Source organism: Amphibalanus amphitrite, unplaced genomic scaffold (genome assembly GCF_019059575.1).
Source record: "Amphibalanus amphitrite isolate SeventyFive unplaced genomic scaffold, NRLGWU_Aamphi_draft 000446F_arrow, whole genome shotgun sequence".
In the NCBI taxonomy this organism is placed as follows: Eukaryota; Metazoa; Arthropoda; class Thecostraca; order Balanomorpha; family Balanidae; genus Amphibalanus; species Amphibalanus amphitrite.
Window position 1 is genome coordinate 45,217 of NW_024881940.1, and position 22,045 is coordinate 67,261.

At 45.5% G+C, this 22,045-nt stretch overlaps 3 protein-coding genes across 6 annotated transcripts; 2 read left to right on the forward strand and 1 right to left on the reverse strand.

Annotated features, from left to right (window-relative positions):
- Nucleotides 1-3,344: 3,344 nt before the first annotated feature.
- LOC122391603 lies at nt 3,345-5,737 on the reverse strand. Its single transcript, XM_043385704.1, has 4 exons — nt 5,431-5,737; nt 4,679-5,010; nt 4,036-4,242; nt 3,345-3,647 (listed from the first exon to the last, which is right to left on the reverse strand). The coding sequence occupies exons 1-4, from the start codon at nt 5,529-5,531 to the stop codon at nt 3,505-3,507; spliced, it is 783 nt and encodes a 260-aa protein (XP_043241639.1). The 5' UTR covers nt 5,532-5,737; the 3' UTR covers nt 3,345-3,504.
- A 1,599-nt stretch (nt 5,738-7,336) lies between these two features.
- On the forward strand, nt 7,337-12,018 carry LOC122391604. The gene is made up of 4 exons (XM_043385705.1): nt 7,337-7,639; nt 8,773-8,843; nt 9,409-9,555; nt 11,432-12,018. Exons 2-4 carry the CDS (start codon nt 8,778-8,780, stop codon nt 11,558-11,560), a joined length of 342 nt encoding a protein of 113 aa, XP_043241640.1. The 5' UTR covers nt 7,337-7,639; nt 8,773-8,777; the 3' UTR covers nt 11,561-12,018.
- A 4,262-nt stretch (nt 12,019-16,280) lies between these two features.
- On the forward strand, nt 16,281-20,329 carry LOC122391605 (dynactin subunit 5-like). Of its 4 annotated transcripts, none has more exons than XM_043385709.1 (5): nt 16,281-16,339; nt 17,248-17,329; nt 17,819-17,946; nt 18,276-18,447; nt 19,116-20,329. In XM_043385709.1, the coding sequence occupies exons 2-5, from the start codon at nt 17,282-17,284 to the stop codon at nt 19,308-19,310; spliced, it is 543 nt and encodes a 180-aa protein (XP_043241644.1). In that variant the 5' UTR covers nt 16,281-16,339; nt 17,248-17,281; the 3' UTR covers nt 19,311-20,329. The 4 variants fall into 4 exon arrangements, with proteins under 4 accessions (XP_043241644.1, XP_043241642.1, XP_043241643.1 ...); XM_043385707.1 differs by having other exon boundaries at nt 16,281-16,319; XM_043385708.1 differs by having other exon boundaries at nt 16,281-16,302.
- The last annotated feature ends 1,716 nt before the right edge of the window (nt 20,330-22,045 follow it).

Here is a 22,045-nt window from a genome sequence, read left to right on the forward strand (position 1 = left end):
ACCGCCGGGACGGGGCTCAGAGGATTTAGATTATCGTCAGAGTGGTGTTTAAGCATCTGTGTAATGGGTATGGTAGATATGACATGCAGCAGTGAAGTCAGCATAATGCGATTCGTGTTTATGCGAAGTCTAAACAATTTTAACTTCTAAGGATATATGTGTGTTTATGAATTGACCTGAGTTCAAACTCGTATCTTTTGTAAATGTTCTCGCTGGGACCTATCGTTTGGTGACTTTTTTGCTGTCTTTGTTTACGGACTTCAGAGTTTTGTTGTGCTTACACAGGGTATACCCCGGCCCGGGTACAGGTAGTTTGGTTTATCCATAAGTCTTGCAAGACTAATTGACTGATTCACAGCTTATTGGATGATATTTTTGGCCCTGTTACGTTTTTACCAATATGCTAGCTGATAGCAACGTTGAATTTTTCAGAGGTCCCAACAAACGGATTCGCCGGTCGCCCGTATAGCAATTACGTCCCGCAATGGGGTTACCCTCTTGTGTCTCATTGCAGTCTCGCCGGGTCCGCGTGTTACCGTGATACCCACTGTTGCAGTCTCCGGCGGCCGGTGGTACTGGGCTGTGTGTGGGCGGGGCAGGCAGAATGTCTTCCCATGTTGCCGTTTTTACTTTTAGGTGTTAAATCTATTGTCTTCAGGTTGGGGGAGCATTCATTCTGGCCAGGGTTCATAATGTCCAGGGTACGATATGCCCAGTGTCGAAATGGCCAGTGCCTTGAATGGGCCAGAGTTCATAATGTCCAGGGGTTGCATGGTCCAAATGCGGCCAACTGGCTGCAGATAGGGTATATTCAAAGAGGCCAGGGTTCATAATGTCCAGGGCACGATGTGTCCGTCCAGTGTTCGAAATGGCCAGGGCTCATAATGTCCAGGGCACGATGTGTCCAGTGTTCCAAATGGCCAGGGTTCATAATGTCCAGGGCACGATGTGTCCAGTGTTCAAAATGGCCAGTGCCTTGAATGGGCCAGAGTTCATAATGTCCAGGGATTACATAGTCACTGAAAGTGACGTCATTATGTAAAAAACACGGAACCAGCTCAATGCGAAGCAGTGCAGTGCCGAAGACAATGCCTTAGGAGAGATTACAGGCAATAGTAAATCAAATATTTTTAGGTTAAGTGGTTATGTATTGTATCTGGCTTCAGGCCTTCGGCCTGAAGCCTGATGCATAACCACTTAAACTAAAAATATTTGATTTACTATTGCTTGCAATCTATTCATGCGAGAAACTATTTCCTTATCCCTGGTAGGCAAACATCATTACCTTAGGTTAGGTTAGGTTAGGTTAGGTTAGGTTAGGTTAGGTTAGGTTAGGTTAGGTTAGGTTAGGTTAGGTTAGGTTAGGTTAGGTTAGGTTAGGTTTGGTTGGGTTGGGTTGACTATGTAATCCCTGGACATTATGAACTCTGATGCATTCAAGGCACTGGCCATTTTAAACACTGGACAGTGGACACATCGTGCCCTGGACATTATGAACACTGGCCATTTCGAACACTGGACACATCGTGCCCTGGACATTATGAACCCTGGCCATTTCGAACACTGGACACATCGTGCCCTGGACATTATGAACCCTGGCCTCTTTGAATTTACCCTATCTGCAGCCAGTTGGCCACATTTGGACCATGTAATCCCTGGACAATGTGAACACTGGCCAATTCAGGACACTGGCCATTTCGAGCACTGGACACATTGTGCCCTGGACATTATGAACCCTGGCCTAAATAATACGCACCCTTCAGGTTGACCGTTCATGCAACCACTTCAACAGACTTTTGGCAGTTTTTTATTTGAATTTAGTAAAGATGCTGGGCTTGGGTCCTCTTTTATTTGTATCTACTTCATTGTTTTGACGCTACAGCATGCATGCTATGAAAGTTGACGCAGACAGAACGATTATAAGGGTTTATGCTTTTCTAATATCGATAAACATTTAAAATATTTATTACAAATCTGTCAATGATTTTTAACCCGCGCCCCACTGGGGGGGGGGCTATTCATAGCCCCCCTCCCGTTTTTTCTGCAATAACTTCCAAACCGCTTGACGTATCGACGCCAAACTTTCAGTACCTTCGGCTGCATCAATTTGACACCTTGTGTCAAAATATGAACTTCGTAGCTACCATAGGTCGGCCGGAAATGACGTCAGAGTGACGTCATGTTCAGCCGATTTCGACGCAAAACATTGAACCACGGCAATCGCTCCCAAGTGCTAAGTTTTTAAGCTCGATCCAATTTCTTTGCAGAGAGGACTCAAAATAGATCGCGCTATCAAACTGTAAGTTTGATGATATCTGTAACTGTAACTGTAACTGTAACTGATGATAACTGTAAAGGTCGTTCTCCTTATCTCGGATTTTCAAAATTTTGACAAAGTTGAAAATTTTACATAATAAAATTCAAAATGTATATTTTCATATTTTTTCAATTTTTTTTGATGTTTCGAAAAAAACAGAATATATGTGATAGAACGTATGCTTATGACTAACTCGAGCAAGTTTTAGCTAAATATCTTCGACAATGGCCAAGTTATACGCATTATTGCAAAACATTCACAATTATTAATTTTTCAAATCAATTTTTCAGTACGTATTTGACATCGTACACCAATATCAATAGGACCATCGTGTTCCTGAGCTCAAACTGCATCCAATAGACACCTTTTTGTTGAAAATTTTAACTTAAATATTTAACCTTTTTTTACCTGAAAGTGACGTGAAAGTGACTGACCTAAGCAAAATTCGACTTAAAATGACCTCGAATGACATATGCGACATCAAATTCGAAATATATGGCCTAAATGGACCACAAAACATGTGTCACGTGACCGACGCATGATATAATATTTCCGTGACCTGTGATGACCTAACCCTGACCTGAAAACCAAAGTACAAGTTTGGTACCCTCAGGGTATCTAGAACATCTGTTCACGACTGTGTATACCAAAAATGAGCCTGACCTGACATGTAAGACGGCGGCCAGAGCCCAAAATATGAACAAACCAAAATGCTAATAATTTTTACTTTGACCTGACCTGTGACGTCATCGGTGACCTTGAGGTCAATGAAATTAGGTTTCGCACGACAGTTTTTCCGGGGCTATCAGATGCTGTTTGAATTTTGACGATCGGCCCAGTAGTTTCGGAGTTAGGAGGGGGGCTATGAAGAGCCCTCCCCCCCTCCCAGTAAAGCGTGTTATACGCAGACCCCAGTGGGGCGCGGGTTAAAGCTAAAATTAAAAGTAAAACAAGTAATATCGACACCGATGTCGACACGGCTCGGCTCCCATTTCACTTCATTGGGTACATTGTTGATAGAAAACGCTGGCATATCTTATATTTATTCCACTTGAAATAAAAGGTAAATAAATTACACTTTGCAAGCATATTTTCATTGTAATGGCACAATGCCTCGTTATGATGCACAAATAAAAATGTAAAATCGGACTTCTTTGGTAAAATAAATCATGCAGTATGCACGTTTACTATTCAGGCTCTTCTTCCGCCTTTTCTTCGCCCTCTGCTGGTTCCTCCTTCGCCTCTCCGTCCACCTCCCCCTCACCCTCCTCGCCCTCTGCCATAGCGGCCGCGGCTCTCTTTTGGTAGTACATGACTCCTCCGATGCCGGCTGTGGGTACAGACAACTCAGTTAGCATTGACTTTGTTTGGAGGATAGTCCTTGTCTGCCCGTTTCTGAGATTGGCGATATGATAAACGTATGTATTACCGATAAGAATCAAGCGATCGTTTGCTACCTGGCGCATGGAGTTGTGAATTTTACCTGGGCATCAGCAGTGGCATTAAAGTGCAATATAAATTGAAGTTTGGACCGATAAAACAATAAAAAATACGGTAAAACTGCATCATATTCGTTACATTAATACTTTGATAAAATTATGTACATATAGGACGGTGTAATTTGTTTGACACTTCTTTGATATTTTTGTCTTACATTAATCAAACATTCCACAAGCTAGTTGATCAAATATATCAACAGAATTAATCTACCCACTTACCTCCGATAAGCACTGCGATGACAATAAAGGCGATCAGTGTATTATCGGTTCCATCGGTTCCACCTCCAATGGACCTCATCCGGCCCGAGGAGTGATAATTCTCGACAATCAGCAGGCTGCTTTCGTCACAGCCTCTCTGCCAGCTGAAGCAAGTGTATTCGAGGCCACTGCTCTTCTTTTGAACTTCGTCTACTCTGTCATCGTACGCTGGAAAAGGGAAAAGTTAAATGTTTAGACAGGATGTTGGTTTAGGTAACCAAAAGAATCGTGGTTTAGACCGAATATGAAAGCAGAGTAGAGACATCACTCAAGTGAAGTTTGGACGAGTTAAGATCAATTGAACTGTGAGCTACACATAGGAATGAGCAGGGATTGTTTCAATCGTGTGTAAGAGTGAGTGAGAGAGAGAGAGAGAGAGAGAGAGAGAGAGAGAGAGAGAGAGAGAGAGAGAGAGAGGGAAGAGAGAGAGAGAGAGAGAGAGAGAGAGAGAGAGAGAGAGAGAGAGAGAGAGAGAGAGAGAGAGAGAGAGAGAGAGAGAGAGAGAGAAAGAGAGGGCATAAGACACACTGTGATAGGTCGAACGAGTTCCGACGGACATACATGTAGCTCATTAACAGAAAAGTGTTCAGTTGTAGGTTCTCACCTCTAATTTGATGTCCCCAGCTTCCATAGTACTCCGTGGTGTACCACCACACCACGACTACGGACGGTATAGTGGTCGTCCTGAAGTACCACCTGATGTAGTTCTCTGTATACGGAACCACTTCAATCCAAATCCAGATGTTGAACGTGATACCCCAGCCGGTGGAGTAGTAGTCATTTCTGCCTCCTCTTCGTACATCGGGAGCCAGAGTTTCGTAGACAATGTTGGTATCCCAACTATAAGTACTACCTCCATTGTCGATGGCGGGCTTGTAAGAAATAGGTATAAACGGCTTCGGCGTGCCTTGTGGTTTCGGCGGTAGAATTACCTGGCTGCAATGCAAAAAAAAGTTAACTTTTATTGACTTAGTAATTAGTAATTACCTATATACGATGCAACTAGGTATGTTTGTCCTGCTCTCAAGGGCACAACATAATCAGCCATAGCAATTAACATATTCAATTTTTTTTTGTGAATCTTGGCCCGATTTAGTAATAATATTCGCGCATCTTCTCTTGCCTTGTGTTGGCATTACTACAAATATTTTGCAGCTAACTGACGAAATATGATTCACCAACACGTCACTGAAAGATAATATTCTTCGCGATATCGCGTTGGTTAAAAGCAAAATATAATACACATCAATTCACAAACTTGTGTACAAAATGAGCGCGAACTGTAGAAGATATTGTCTTTCAGCCACATAACAAACGTAGCAATAAAACAGAGCTGAAGATAGAAGATAAACTCACGTTGTTGTTGGTCCGGTCTCATATGGTTTCCTGTAGAAGCCCTCACAAGTAAGGCAAAACGTAAGAAATAACACAGAATATGCCCCTACTAAGGAAGTCATTGCTTTATAATTTTTTATGTAAAATGCACAAATATAATCATTTAGAAGAAAGCATAATACAGCCTACATTTCTATAAAATATGTATAATGTTAACAAAGGACATCAAAACAAAACATTATTTGAAAATTAATTTTGCCTCAAATAAAAAGGTGATAATGAAATATATTGCATCCCGTCGTAGCAAAATAATGTCGAGTACCTCAGTGCACAGCACGAGACTTGGTATTACAGGTACCTTATTACGGAGCGAGCGAAGCGAGCGGAGTCTTTCCTTAGATTAACGGAAATTTCTGAGTATGAGCGGCCGGCCGGCCGGCCGTGCGGACGCTTTTGCGAGGCTTATATCTCAGCAACCACTTGACCGATTTAGATGCGGTAATTTTTGTAGGGTAGCTTCATTCCTTCTACCAAGTATTAGACTATTCCCGATGCATGTGGGTGACCCCTTATGCACGTGCCACGTGCAAAACGAAGAGGTGTCAGTTTTGTAATTGTTGCAATATCTCGGTAACTATTGGGCCGATTGCGCTGAAAGTTGGCAGGTAGGTAGGCACCCACTAGGCAATACATATCCATGTATCACAGTTGGGGGTGCTGCTGCACGTGCGCACGTGCAGGGGTCGATTCCAGATCTCGAGAACGGCTGGACCGATTGCGCTCAAATTTGGTATGCGGTTAGGGACCGGTTAGTAGGGTGCCGTGCAAAATTCAGTTAGGAGCCATTTTGCACGTGCGCACGTGCAGGGTGCCGCTTCCAGATCTCGAGAACGGCTGGGCCGATTGTGCTCAAATTTGGCACATCGCTAGAAACCGGTCAGTAGGGTGCCGTGCACAAGTCAGTTGGAGGTACCCCCTCGAATTTCGCACGTGCAAGACTCACCCCCTCGCTCGCTCCGTTAGTCGCCCCAAAAGGCGCTATACTGGTCTTATTGATCATTTTTTAAACGATATGCCTTCATAAAGGTATTAATGAAGGCATATCGTTATACTGCATTCAAAATATGCAAGTATAATCCACAAAAATATCTCCCTAAGATATTTATGCATAGGTGAGACGTAAGTAGTAAAGTACAGCCCTCTGCAAACTGCGTGGTAGGTATTCTTTTTTCGACAAAACCGAGAATAACGCGAATACTATGCCATCGGTCACTCGGAAATCGTAACAGTATGACGCGCGAGACTTCGCACCTTAGATTGGCATTATCATCGTGTTTATTTTCTACCCAGTTTGGCAACAAAATCCAAAAGTTTATATTTGCCCCCAAAACAGACTTTTGCATTTTGTTGCCACGCAAGGCGTATACTTTGTCTAGTGATAGACCTAATCGAAGAAGTGGAGCATGGCGCATCTGTTTGCAGTGAGTTCCGGCCTACTGATAACATAGCCTTTGAGTTATCACCGGTTTCGTCGAAAAAAGAATACCTACCACGCAGTCTGCTGAGGGCTGTACAGTACCTCCTATTATTCTAAACAATGTTTTAGCTTCAAAGTTTTAATATATCAGCTGGTTGGTGTGCTTAGGTAAGGGCTTTCTGGTTGAATTGATGTACCTAACTTTACATGACGGAGTGGCCTTTCGCGTATCATTTTCATTTACCCAGAGTTTGAACTGTCGCGTCTCTGTTTTATGATATTAAGATCAACATCTAATGTAAGAATTTTGTAACTCAAAAGCCGATGAACAATCAATAGCTGAATAATTGTTTCAGACCATAATCTTTTCAAACCAAAGAGCGCAGCATCACACTTGAAGCGTAACTGGACCTCCGTAGTGATCGTTTTTCTCTGACTCTTCCTCGGAAGGAATGCGTCATCTCCGCCGTGACGACGAACGATAGAGAAACACCGGCCTACCCCATCCCGGAGGTAAACAGGCGAGGCCTGGGGGCGATGACGTGCTGATTACCATCGCTCGACCGCGTGACGAGCCGCGTAGCGCCCCAGGGCAGGACCGGCCGGCCGGGGCGGCGCAGGTGGAATTCCCAGTGCTGGGCCGGCGGCCCTCTGCCAGAACTCCGCACCACGGCGGCTGGGGTCGGATTGGTTAGTGACGGAGCAGAGCTACCGCCGACCGGCCGCCGACCGCGACACTTCCCCGGGACACAGGTAGGATGGGAGCTGAGCTGGGGGGGGGGGGGGGGGATTGCTATGTATCGTGTGGTATGAACTTAGGGGTTCGTTGAAATTGTTTTGTAATAATAACTCAAACCCCTACCCCTAGTGTAGGGGTAAGGGTTTGATATAGTGTAGTGTAAACCCCTACCCCTACCCCTAGTGTAGCCGGAAATTGTTTTGTTTTGCATTTCTCATCATAGCTATACTGATCATCAAATAGGGCGTAAAATAAAACAGATTTTCTCCACTCTGGAACACCTAGACTGTTACTTCTCAGAATGAGTACCTGTTTAATCCAACTTTTGGTGGATGACTACCATTGACCAGGTATCTACCGATTCTATTCCGATTTTGCTAATTTAATTAGCTGTCTCGGTGGCCGGAAGCCGTATGTATTTATGCTTATGTAAATAGGCTTCCACGGGTAAAAGGAAAATTCTGAACTAAAGGTCAAATATCTTTGATAAGATGGCTTATTGAACCATGAGTCGTCTGTACTTTTGTCTTTGTCCCATGATAATCCGTTTATAAGTAGGGGTATACGAGCCACGCTCTCTACCTCCCCCGAAAAGCAAATAATATCAGCCTTTAATCGATTTTTGCTTAAAACGGCATGAAAGCTCATCAAGCAGCGTTAAAGAGCGTTAGTGGCTCCCTTTACTGGATGGGTCTGCCGTGAAATAACTGCGACCTAGATGAATGATTGCAAGATGTGTCGCAACTCTGATTCTTGCACAACGGTCCCACCTATTTGTATGATAAGTGGCGGCTGGGCACCGAACCTGAATTACAAGGCCGGAGCGGCTGTAAGATGAGTAGCAATATGCTCTGTCCTTCAATCTCTTCCTCGTTTGTGTATGAATCATCGGCCGAGGCTGAAAGAATGGGTTGTCGCCACGAACATAGCGAACTATTTAATTGTAGTAACTAGGAAGAACATTGGTCTGAAGCGGTTGTGATTTATGTTTGTTTTTCTCGGCTTGCCATTTTACTCCTGGCAATCATCAATTGAAATAACTATTTATTTTTAGCGAGTTATGCCGTATACGTATACATCTATTTTATTCGCATCATCCATGCATACACCGTCTGCTCTCGTTAATAAACTTGTCATGTTATTACAGGTTTAATGATGAAGGTCGCATTTGGACTTTTGGCCTTGGTTTGTGCGGCGGTTGCGGCCCCTGCTCCTCAGGTAAGATCCTCCTGCACATCACATCGCGGGCGGTTTGATACACGTATGCGGTATGGATGTACGATCAAGACACAGCTTTGTCAGCCAGAATCCCGTCCGATGCTCATGACCCGTTGTCTGAGGGTTCCGTAGCGACGCCATGCTACCTGTCCACTGCTACACTGATTTACTGATTTACTGGAAATGTTTTAGTGTAAGCGTTAAAAGGACATGATTACCGACCTGAAAAATGTTTCCACTTGTTTAATTATTGATTCTGATTGACGATTGAACCCATAGGTTCAATCACGCACCCAGGTCAATTCATGTGAGTTGACTACGAAATAATAATTGAGACTGAAATGTAATAAAAAAAAGACTTTAAGATGTTGCCGTTTACTCTGCGAGTAATTTTCGGGAAGCCTAACTAACGGAATGTTCCCAGAAAGTTCCCATCTCCGCACACCACACGCATCCATTCGTACCCTGAGGAGATACCTAACCACCTGATTCAGTATGCAGACACCGTATCGAACTGGAGCGGCCTTTTTCTCTTTAGCATAACCGGTCCCCCGCACTCCTTCAGTTTGGTCGTCGGCCAGTCTTCGGAGGGGCTTCCAGCCGAGGTCGGCCTTCCGTCAATAATGTCAGCGCTCAGGTCACCAATGTCAACCAAAACCGTCCGGATACGCTCAGCTTCAACGGCGGATTGGCGCTCGCTTCCAGTAACTCGGTGAGTGTTTGTGCTGTTCGGTCCGTACCTACCTACATATGTGTGTTTTGCCGTTTATTTAGCCTTTTTTTAGGTAAATTAGCCTTTATTTTAACGCACGATGTACGCAATCAAATTATAACCAGAGAGAGACACGCGCAACCATAGCATCAATAACACGGACAAAACATGCCACAAGTGTGGAATCTGAAAGTAATTTTTGGGAAGTCCGCTGAACTAACGTCCGGTTTCAGAATTTGTTGGTCCTCACACAGCACACGCATCCATTCGTACTCAGAGCCTGGATGAATAAAACGTCTGTATTGGCCAATAGTCACGTAGGGCCCATCTGCCTAGTCAGGTTAACGTGTCCATGCACGTAGGTCAGTAGCCGCAGGCTATCAATCATTCTGACAGTGTCGCTCTGGGTTTCATTGTCGTAACGTAATGTCAAATGTCGCTTCAATCCTATTACGATCGCCCTAAAAGGCATTATTGGTGAAGAAAGGCAGGTTCAGCTCATCACTCAGAACATGGTCGTTTGTTGCAATATTGAGCTAAACCAGTTACAATGATGTAAGGTCTTATATAAAGATTTGAACATTCGCTTTCAGATGTCTCAAGCTTTCAGTTTCATGCCACGGCAGATTGTGGTTTGAGGTGACAGAAGTAGGCCCAAGACTACGCTGCAGTTATGTAAAAGGATTTAGAAGGTACCGCTCCCTTGAAACTGTTCAATACCATTGCACCGGGCGTGACTTCACAGTTTTATGAGACAAACGAAAACATAACAATAAAACAGCTGTCTAAAATGTACATTGTTTTCAAACGGGCTGCGCTATGGAAACTTTATATCATAATAATTTATGAATTAGAACAATTATATTCTCATTCATTCATTAAGAATGAATAAGCGAGCGTCATTAAGAATAATGACGCTTCGGCAACATCTAATAAAATAGCGAAAATGATACCACATTCTACCACACACTTCGTATACCTGCATGCACCGAGAAAAACAGAATAGCGCAAAGACCAACATTAACACACGAGCAATAACAAACAGCCGTAACGAATAACGATGCCCCCTACCCTATGTAAGGGAGCACGAAAACCAGCCCACGCCATTCCTTTATCCCACCATTCCGGTTCCTGTGTTCGCTCATTAGAACCTCAGTAGCTGATGACGTCAGCTGATAAGTGACGTCATGAGGCAGGGTGGACCAGTTTGAGGTCATCCCAAGGTCAATGGAGACGCCCTTCCGCTCATAGGGGCTTTCCAAGAACGGTACGATACATTTGGAATGATGGGAGTCCCCAGTTGTTGGCTGTCCTCCCATGGCGGTATAATATGACTGTCAGAAATATGTCGCCGCTTTGCGCCACTGTGTGCCATAAAAGACAGCTCTGTCCCCTATCTGTTTCACCGCTGTCATATGTCATGTCACTTGTTTGTGTCACAACAACTAGCCACTGGCACTGCCACCAGTTTGTCACCACTGATCTCTTTCACCACTTAGTGTCACCGCTGGCAGTCGTCACTACTCACCAGTGGGAATCACCACTGATCGAGTCACTGTTTTGTGTCACGACAGAACACCATCCATTGTTACCATTCCGTGACACCAAAATCCACTGCCACCAGTCTTTTTTATTATCCGTTTCACCATTACCCGCTGTCACCAATACATGTCACCACTTATCGCTGTCACCAGCATGTGTCGTCACTGTCACCAATCTGTGTCATAATTAACTGTTGTCACCACTTTGTGTCATAACCGACCGTTCTCACTTATCCATGTCACCACCAGTCTGTACCTATCGCCAGTCTGCATCACCAACTATCGCTGTCACCAGTTTTATCACCACTGACCGCTCTGTATTCCTCTCTCGACAGGTGGGCGCTTTTGGCACCAATATCGCTGTGAATCACGCTCAGGCAATCAGTCAGAACATCGCCATTCCTGTGCCCCAGGGCTTCAACGCTGTCAGTAACAACCGCTTCAATAACCGAAATTTCGGCTAGACGTAGGGCTCAGGGGTCTGCGATGGAAGGAGGCTGACCTTCGTACTGAGGACGGAGTCTGACCTTTGTAGAGGACTGAGACTGACATTCGCAACATACGAGGAAGGAGTCTGATCCTTACAAGAAAAGGAGTCTGACCTCTACTGGGGTTAGACTATGTAGATCAGATGGCGGCGCAAGAAAGACTGGCTTTTGTAGGTTCGGCCGGCGACAAACGCGAGGAGGTGCTTCCTTGATAAAAAGATGAAAGAAATATTTATCAAGGCACACCATGTGTGCTGAAGAAGGTTTACAGAAAATACAATCACACCGAGTCTTGTACGTCATGTGCGATGCAATGAAAATGTCAAGCACCGACCATTGTGTTTTACATATTTTTGGTACAATTTACGCGTTGACATGGCCATATTGATTGTGTGCTCGAAAATGTTTTTAGTAATAAAGACAGAAGAAAACGATTTTGTGCTGTTTTGCCCTTAGATAAGAAGTGGATTTCAAGATCCCCACGCACTTCTTTAGACTTTGTTTGAATAGGCCTTACGAGTGACCTCTAACGTCCCTCTCGGAATTTCTCGGTAGCGGGTAGCGTAAGCGTTTAACTATGGAGCCCGCTACTGTATGTACTGTGTATTGTGTAATGAGGTTAAATAGCAAAGCATGTCGAGGGTAAACCAATCGACGAAGCCCGCGACCCGAACCAGCTGCCGGTTGAGGAACTTCGGCTAGGATGCTGACACCAGGCACCAACCGTAGGCAGACCGTACCAGCGAGACGGATCCACTTAGGCACTAGCCTCAGACGATACCTACACCTACCGGACTACGGACTACATGGGAGCCAGTAGCCACCCTATAACCCTATAACTAAATAACACTATTTGACTGAGAATAGGCATCGTTTAAGCTCATAATGACATATATGGCCAAAGTCAATTACTCACAATTAATATAAATTATTTTGAGTAATTGACTTTTGCAATGAGAATAGGCAGTTTTTATCAGCTTTTTATTAACCTCAGGTAACCGTGGTGATCTCAAGGGCGGCGCCACCGTGGGGGCAGTGGGGGCAGACTGCCACCACTGGCAGGAGGCCGTGGGGGCAAGACTATGTTTTTGCCCCCACAAAATTTGGCTGATGTTGAAAAGGGAACAGAAGAGCAGTGCAACATTCATGATAAGCGGTTATAGTACGCCTGTTTTTGACGGTCCCCGTATCAAGTGCATCAGCAAAACGTTCGTTCTCGGACCGTCTGTCGCATATCTCCTATTCCCACTCATTCTCCTACTCATGTTCATTCACCGTGATTGACTCCCGACAAATCATCGCCGTCACTTGCTGGCTGTGCGTCCAGTTAGCGATGGACATTGGCTACAGACTGGTAGGCCTCAATCACCCTTAATCGTCGAGAATGGTCACGTGCTGACTAAATACTAAGACGTACCCGTATCGGAGACCTCTATGTTGCGCCGTTAGCCGTCTCTGTAGGAAGCGGGCTCTCTAGCAAAAGCTATTTTGTCTACAGAAATTATTTACTGTGGAGCATATTGCTACCAGCCATGGCAACCACGTAAGCTCAGTTACGAACCAATTTCAGCGTGCCTTTAAGCAAGAGAGCCTATAAACGTAAAATTTAGGTGAAAACGAACTTATGGGACACCCTGTAGATATCCACACCAATCTCACGTGCTTTTAAGCATTTTTGGGATGTTTCGGTTGGTTTCAGGTTCAGTCCAAGCTCAGTCTGGGTTTCGGTGGTTTTGCCCGGTGTGTGCCCTCAGTTCCGTTCATCCAATTCTGGCCCAAGGCAACGCAAGAGGGCTGCCGGCATCTAGTAATTTAGACATGTTTTCCCATCCTGAGGCTCTTAAATGAATGCTTCGAGCAAAATGGATGCCAGAATCGTGATCAGCGGCTACGAAATCATCACAAAAGTCTTTTCATGTGTCAAAGTCAACCAAAGGTCATTCGAGGCAGGGGCCCGGGAACGATTTTAAAGTTGGGGGGCGAGCCTAAAATACCTGACATGATGCATATGAAACAGTGGCATAGCTAGGGGTCTAGGGGGGACACGTACCCCCCCCCCCCATCGGGTTCAAAGGGACCCTCGGGTCCGAGGGGCCCTGCGGCGCCATTTGACCGCTGAAGGTTAACGATGGCCATATTACTACTCAGAAGGGCCCATGGAGCTCGTTAGATCACCTCATGGGCCCTAAATAACCACACTAAGATCTCCATAAGGGTCCCACGCCAGCTTCTGAGGGCCTCTTGCGGCTTTTAAGGGCACCTCGGTGGTCTCCAAAGGCCCGTTACTGGCCTCTGAGAGGTCTTACTGGCTTATGAGAGGCCAGTTCTAGGGGCATTTCCCGCCTGTGATGGTCCCACACTTATTTTTCTGAGGGCCCCATAACGGCAACTGTGGGGCCCTCGTCGGCGCCTATGAGGGCCCACACCGGTGTCTCTGAGGGTTTCACACCCCCAACTCTGAGTGCCTACATGACCATTGCCTATTAAAGCCCTATATCGGCGGCTCTGAGGACCCAACCAACACCTGCGCATCTAAAGGCCACCCACTGGTGACTTTTGAGGGCCCCACACCGGTGACTCTGAGGGCCCCACCGGCGTCTGACAGTACCATGCTGGTCTCTAAGGACCCCACAGGACTTCTTCTGCCGGCCTAAGGACCCATGCTGGTCACTGATACCCCTGCCGGCTTGTAGAGAGTTCGCGTCAGCAGCTCTAAAGGCCCCACACCCGTCTGTAACGGCTCCACACCAGCGTCTATGAGGGCCCACATCAACGCCTGTAAGGACCCTCATCGGCGCCTCTGAGAGAATCTATATACTGCCCCTCTGAGCGCCCACACCGGCACCTGCATGACAGCCCCACACCGGTGCCTCTAAAGGCCCCTTACCGGCGGCTCTGAGGGCCCTAGGCCGGTGATTCTGAGGGTGCTACCGAAAACCGAAGGCACCACACAAGCCCTTGGTGTCGCTGAGCTTTAATCCCATACCGGTCCTCCGAGGGCGCCACGTCAGTGCACTCATTGCCCCATGCCCCTCCCTCACACCCGGAACTGGGTTATAACTATAGCAACGATTTTACCGCCGTTGTACGTTAGGTATGTATTTAATCTCAAAGTTGACTCAAAATGGTCCAGTATAAAATCTGGCCTGCCAAACTTATGGCCAAGGTCATGCCCAAATCAAAGCGGGATGACAACAGCAGATGTTGTTAAATCGATACTGTATCAGCAGAAACCATTCAGATGGCAAGGAACATGCCGTGTGTTGATGTTAAGATGTATAAAGGAAACGAGAAGGAAAGAAGTCCGGAAAAGGGAGGAAATATCATTTCTCGCTGCCTCAATGTTGAGGGGGCGCCGCCCCCTCGGCTCCCAAGTTGAGGGGGGGGGGGCAAGCGCCCCCGCTGCCCCCCCTGTTCCCGGATCTATAAATTTCGAGGTCACATGAGAACCATAATAATTTTGAATGGCAACATCTAGGGGCAAGGTGCTCATGGATTTTGCAGATTGGCGTATCAGACAACAGTCGGGTCACCTCAAGCTTGCCCCCACTGGTAAAAATTCGTGGCGCCGCCACTGGGTGATCTTGGAAGCTCAGCATGACCTTTTCGTCCCTAACTATTCGGAAGAACTTTTGAAACTGCATACGGCTATTTAACTGGTGGCGTTTTCGTCTCTATCGGCCCAATAGTTGTTGGATTCTACCCCGCGTTCGATGTCTCTCGGACGACGAAGATTCTACGTCGTCCGGCCAATCACGTTCAAGGTTAGCGGGGGCTCGGCTGCGGTTATGGAACGTGATTGGCCGGACGGCGTAGAATCTTCGTCGTCTGAGAGGCATCAAACGCGGGGCTAGAGTTGGTTACAATAGTCGAAAGCGTCAAGCTGACACATCGAGGTCACTAAATTCATGTAAGATCACCATATTCGGAGCGACTGGTTAAATTGCATACGGCGAATCGAATGGTGGTGTTTTCGTATCGATCTGCACAGTAGTTCCTGAGTTATAGAATGGCTGCCATAGGCAAAACGGGTCTGTGACCTCCCAAGACCGGCGGTGGAAAGGGGAGGGCACCGGGGCACCGTGCCCCCCCTTTGATTTTGGCATTTAACATTAGTCCTATGCTATGGGCGTTGCATGGAAGGAATGGGACCAAAAGTCGGCAGTGCCCCCCCCCCTTAATTGAAGGCGTTCCGCCGCTACTGACCCAAGGTTACCGAGGTCACCCGAGGTCACCATATCATTTTCGAAACGGCTGATGTAATCGACTCGTGGTGCTTTCGTCTCGATCGTTCCAGTAGTTTCTGAGTTAGGTATAGAAAGGTTGCAACAGGTGAAAACATCAAGTTGAGCTTTTGAGGTCACCAGGGTTACCTGAGGTCACCATATTCGAAACGGCTGATAAAATCATATCATCTGGACTCTGATCTGATTCGAAGGGGGTCTCGTTCGTTCCGATCGGCTGAGTCTTTATGTCTTTATGTCTTTATGTCTTATTTTCTGCACTGTAATCGCCACGCCCCGTGTGGATTTTCCTTGACGGTAATACAATACAATACAATACAATGCAATGCAATACTTTATTTCTATGGGCCGAGTGGTTCCGGTCGAAAAGTGTTGGGTGTCCAAACCAAGCCGTATTTGACGAGTGTGAATGTAATTAGATATGACGGATATGACACATTAGTGACATAAACGGCGCGGTAAGCTGGCTTGGTGGTGTGTGGGTGACGTGGGTGCGTTTCTCTTTTTAACGGTATTTTTAACGAAAATTGCTTCTAGGTGTACTAATGTGCATTGCAAGTTATGAAATACAAAATTATCTTTCGAATGATGCATAAATGATATCTAACATTAAAATGATTCTGCTCTTTCAGTGCTGTTAAAATGGTGTTATTCCTAACCTCAGATCTCAATCTTACCTGCCTGAGATCTAAATAAATATCAATATTATTTTATTTTGTTCATCCCCATAAGTCTATACACATCAATGCATGTTTTCTGTACAAATGGAATAGTTGGTAAACATCAGCAAGGGATCATATCTTGCTTCGGTTTTTATCATTGCGAAAAATTTCCAGACAAAAGCCATAACAATGTTAGTATAATGATGACTAAATTTTAGTATGGTTTAATCAGTTCATTTAACATTCATTATTTTACATTTTTTCTGAAGAAAGTTTGCTCTTCATAATTCATTTGAAAATGTTTGCCTCTTTTCAATGATCGTAAAGCATCGTAAAGCCAGAATGCTGGCAAGATGAGTCATCAGTTGAGTGTTAATATTTTCAGAAAGATTTATCCTTATTTTTTTATTAAATAATATATCCATATTGCCTATTGGTATGTGCAAGGTTTGAAAATGTACCTCAAATAAAATGTTATCATGCCTCATGGTTTGTGGTCAGTGTGCTAATGCCACAGCAATAGCTTACATGCAATAGCTTACACCAACATCAGCCACTTGCTTCTTAATATTTGATTGTATTGTGGCATCTAGGTGCCAAAGAAATCTAGAAGAAAGGTGATGGAAGATGACATTAAAGGGATAACCTTGATGCTTGTGATTGAGACAGTTTTTCTCTGCTCACATTGTTGACTTTTTTGTGTCCTGAGTTTTTTAATTCCAGTTTGTTGTCTGACTGGATATTTCCTGTTTCACAGCTTTCATGAAAAGGTGACAAATACTGGTTTGATCATGGAGCTACAACCCATTCACTATGAACCAGGAAGCTTTATTGAAACCGTAAGTTCTACCAGTTTTTCAAACTTCTTATGCTTATTACCTGTTTGTTCTCCAGGCCTCTGGTTATCTATCATATCAAGTGATCTGACATGTCTCCAAAATGATGATTTTTACTTTCACATTTAAGCTGGGCTTTCTGGGCCAAGCTGGCCAAAGTGACGGCTTGAACAGATGTGTGTGTCTTGCTTATTCCACTTAACCCTGTAGTTGCTTCTGATTGACAAAGTGTTTCATCAACACCAGCATCAAGCAGTGAAGAGGCATTAAACAGCCCTTTGTCTCTCAGCCTGCTGTATGGTCACATTCTTATTTTGTTATAGATATTTCAAGGTCCGGATGAGTGCTCTGCATCAACTCCACTGTTTCTTGATTTGCCTTGCCACTTCTACCAGTTGCTAAATTCCAGCCACCTCTATTTTCATTCTCATCTGTTTCCTGAGATACATACCTCTCAATCATCGCTTGATCACGGTATTCTTTTGCTCTCAGACGACCGGTAACAAAGTGAGCCGTCAGTCGGTCCTCTGTGGATCACAAAACACCATTCTAACCGGCAAGAACATCGTCGACGCTGGCGCCATCATACGCGGCGACTTGGCCAGCATTAGAACTGGAAGGTCAGTGTTACGCCGCTAGATGGTGCGCGTGTCGCTATGGGGACGTTACCGTTGGCAGACGTTCGCTTGATACGATCGCGAGTGAGAGAAATTAGCCGTGTCTGGTTTCATGGGCTTGATTTGTGAAATGATTCGCTGACAAATTGTATTTTACCGTGTGAATATAAGTTTGTTGATACAAGATACTGCCAATTTTAAAGCGAAAAGATCAAGACAATCTACATTCGACTTACGTGCTTTTTGCGTTGCACATCAGAGTTCGTGTTCGTTAGTCACTTGAGCATCTCTCTAAAGCTAATCTCCCTCGATTCCCTGTTAATCGATTTCAGATACTGTATCGTGGGGCGGAAAGCGGTGCTGCGACCCCCGTTCAAGAAGTTCAGCAAGGGCGTGGCGTTCTTCCCCACTCACATCGGTGACCACGTGTTCATAGGGGAAGGTTCAGTGGTGAATGCCGCCTCCGTGGGCAGCTACGTCTACATCGGCAACAACTGCGTCATTGTGAGTACCACCGAGAGCGAGATAGAGGGTCTTTCCTAGGCTGACAATTGAGAATGAGAGGTGGCTTTTTACCGCAGTAAAAATAACGTCGAAAGGTTTCTGGCGGAGGGGTGGATCTTATTGCTGCGTTTTTCTCTAGAGGCTCAGGGATGATTTTGGAGCGATGTTGAAATGTCCAAATCCCAGGTTTAGGCGCTAAATTGAATGAAATGTGTACAGCGACCGCGGATATCATTTACGCATTGTTTTGTGTTTGAATTATAACTTTTGCACAAGCAACGTTTGTATTCACGTTGGTGAAATGGACGTAAACAAACAATTCATCAAGTATAAAGTTCAGAGGATCCTGCTTACGGAAAACCTATTGGAGCCGCCAGCCGGTGAACTAATTTTGAATTTTATCGTGAAGCGTGTTCGGCTGCACATAAAATGGTTAATGAATATCAGCTGAATACAAGTGTCGTGATTATACTGTTTAGGGACAAGCTTCACTTAAACCAGCCGCTCGTTATTTTCGAAAGCATGTGCTGAAAACGACCTTATTCTCTGACGCTTCGTACCACACCATTTCGACTGCCGCCTGCCTTTTACGGTATCCAGTGTCGAGTGTGCAGTGTGCAGTGTGCAGCGACTCCCTGCTAACAATCTTCTGTCTGTCCGCCACCCAGGGCCGTCGCTGCATCCTCAAGGACTGCTGCTACATTGCCGACAACACGGTGCTAGCGCCGGAGACGGTGGTGCCCTGCTTCGCGCGCCTCGAAGGATCCCCAGGCCGCTTTGTCGGTGAGCTTCCTGAGTGCACTCAGGATCTGATGGTCGAGTTTACGCGAAATTATCACAAAAATTTTGTGGCGAAAAAGTGATGAAAATTGACGAGAGTTGATGGTGATATCAGACCTGAAAAGACTGGAGTTTGGGTGGAAAGTGGATACTATATCTTGCAGTTCATAACTCTTGCTTTATAAGACTGTGAAACGGTGAAGTCATGATGTGATGTGTTTGGAAGTGGGATGTGGGTAAGCGGTCTCTGTCCTTATGTTGTGCGTTTGTATTTATTTTGTTGTGGCATCGGATATCAGTGATCTTTGGTCGAGATGCGAACTTCGCCGTGAACGATCGCTCCGAATTCGGCCATAGGAATTACGTGGCCTGCAACCGAACGTCTTCGCTCATATATCGATGAATGGTACGTACACTCGTATCTTTCAAAAAGCCCGTAGAATGTATCATTTCTGATGCACGTTGCGTTTTTTCATTCTTCTTCTGGAAAGTTTTTCTATGAAAATTGGTCGTAAACCACATGTACCATTTCGTTTTGGTAGCGTGTGCCGTTTGAAAATGGGTCGATCGTAAATAGTTAGGGGTGATCTTTATAGATCGTGGAATTGTGGATGATATCAGCGTGATCTATTACTTTCCAATGTGGTTGTTGCTTACATGGGCTTTAGTGTCTGTAGGAACATGCAGCGGTATAACGGTACATATATTATAATGGCCCTCTCAAGTCTCACTTTGTTCGAATCCAATTGAAATTGATGTGCAACTCTGCACTTTGAGCGTGTAAAATGGCGTTTCCTTGCAAGGACACACGCAAAGGATTTGAGTCGATCTGGTAGTTTTCTTACATAAGTAACCACGGATTCTCCAGCTGGTAGTTGCTTATATAAGTAGCATTGGTGCGACAATGCTTACAATGTCATTGAACGGCATGAGTCCGCTATTCGCGAAAAACAACACCATGCACCTCGTATTTTTGCACTTAATTACAGTCTTACGAAGCATGTTTTGTTCAATCACATATCCACTCGCGAGTCGCGACAAATCGCTTTAGTGATGTTTATGGATACTAACGCGTCAGGAAAATACATGTTTCGTCATCCAACCTTGGTGTCTCTTGGTTATCAATCGGCACGAAGGCTTGCGTCCAAAATGTCGGCATTACATTGGATATGTGGCACGCTAAATGTTCCGACTTTTTACGGCCTCCTTTTTCCCGTGCACGATAATTGATGATAATTGCCGTCATTGGCAAGTCCCCGTCAATTTGAGCGAGCAGTATTTTAGACATCAATACTTCGCAAGCTTGAAGCAATCAGCCAACGAACCATCACCAACAGTTGGTAGACTTCTGTTTGTGCCAATGCCTCGCCGTGTGGGCGCAGTACCCTCGCTGCCCCTGACCACCCTAGTTCCCTTCCGGTAGCTCAGTCGGCACTTACCTGGCCTCTGCGGGGCCAGCGCGAACCCCGGGATACTCGATCCGCTGAATGTGGTCAGTCATCGGTCCTCTGGCTACTCCTATTACACTTCCCGACACCGCGAGGCTTCACCACGCGACGGGCTAGGAGATCGGGTAACATGGCATCCCCCCTCCCCCTCATAGCATACAGATCATTCTCGGGGTGGGTATGTCGTCAAACAAACTACTGTCTAGGATCGGCTCAGCATATGATGCTTGAGGGTTCATGCCTACCCTGGGTTAGTGCTGGTGTCTTTGTGAATGGTGATTGGTGATTGGTGAAGACTCTTTTGTCTTTATTGCTCCTGTATGTTGCCCGTCACGAAGCGCTCGTAAAACACCAAGCTCTGTTGCGTTAGAAAAATGATCAACGTGCATTGATAATTATACTAATGATAGAATTAATTAATCAGTGTTTTCGGCTGTGCTGGATTGCTGAAAATCGTCTGTGAAGAATGCGAGATAAAAAGTCGAAAATCGAATGACGTCCACACTTAAGGCTGAGGGTTAGAGGGAGAACACTGTGGCAGGGGAGTGACGTTTTGCAATTAATAACATCCATCCCAGCTAAATTATGTCATTTGTAGTCAACTTACACCGTAAACCAGCTACGAGCTTGGTATACGGTGTGGCCTCGGGCCAGGCGCGATCCGAACAAAAACGCTCGGAAGCGGTTACACGTGCAACCTCCTATCGGGCGCAGCCGATATTCATGAGACGGGGTTACCAGAGCCTGAATGCTGGTCCAGGCTGGTCTTGAATGCTCCACAACTGCCTATCGGCTGGGTGGATATTAGAATTTCTTTAGTGTACGGCTAGTGAGAGAATGAGCATGATTACTATCTACAGTTCAATCGAAATCCAAAACGAGCAGCTAATCCAGTCGAGCTCTTTGAGCAGCTTTGCGAGTCCCGATTTACATCATTTCCATGAACCGTGTCGTTATGAGATGTAAGTATGCAGTGAACATAGAAGGCTTCTGCAATATCCTTCGATGCTGAGGCGGCAGCCGTCAAAGAGCTGCTCCACTGCTCCAGCTGCCTGTTATGGGAATGCTTTCGGAGCCTGGGTTTTGGAGACTGATCGTGGCCAGAGCCCTCACCACGAAAGCACTCTGGAATCTCGATTCTCGATAGCCCGGGGCTGTCATAAATGCCGTCCAATTCATCACAGGCGTGCGTATTCGATAACGAAATGCGTATCCTCTTATCTACGACCAGTGTATCTACGATAAAAATTCCCTCACGATTTTTTCACTTGACCTGACTTAGCAATGGACGGACCTCGTCACATATTCAAGGAGTCTCATTATAACCGTCTTTCACGGTTCTATGCTCTACCGTCCGTATACGGTCGGTC

Coding starts and splice junctions, on each gene's coding strand:
- LOC122391605 (XM_043385709.1), top strand. CDS start 17,282: ATGGAGCTACAACCCATTCACTATGAACCAGGAAGCTTTATTGAAACC. Junction 17,947..18,275: donor GCCAGCATTAGAACTGGAAG/GTCAGTGTTACG, acceptor AATCGATTTCAG/ATACTGTATCGTGGGGCGGA. Junction 18,448..19,115: donor TCGGCAACAACTGCGTCATT/GTGAGTACCACC, acceptor TCCGCCACCCAG/GGCCGTCGCTGCATCCTCAA.
- LOC122391604 (XM_043385705.1), top strand. CDS start 8,778: ATGATGAAGGTCGCATTTGGACTTTTGGCCTTGGTTTGTGCGGCGGTT. Junction 8,844..9,408: donor TTGCGGCCCCTGCTCCTCAG/GTAAGATCCTCC, acceptor GCACTCCTTCAG/TTTGGTCGTCGGCCAGTCTT. Junction 9,556..11,431: donor CGCTCGCTTCCAGTAACTCG/GTGAGTGTTTGT, acceptor CTCTCTCGACAG/GTGGGCGCTTTTGGCACCAA.
- LOC122391603 (XM_043385704.1), bottom strand. CDS start 5,531: ATGACTTCCTTAGTAGGGGCATATTCTGTGTTATTTCTTACGTTTTGC. Junction 4,243..4,678: donor CTGGGGACATCAAATTAGAG/GTGAGAACCTAC, acceptor TCCCTTTTCCAG/CGTACGATGACAGAGTAGAC. Junction 3,648..4,035: donor CATCGCAGTGCTTATCGGAG/GTAAGTGGGTAG, acceptor CTGTACCCACAG/CCGGCATCGGAGGAGTCATG.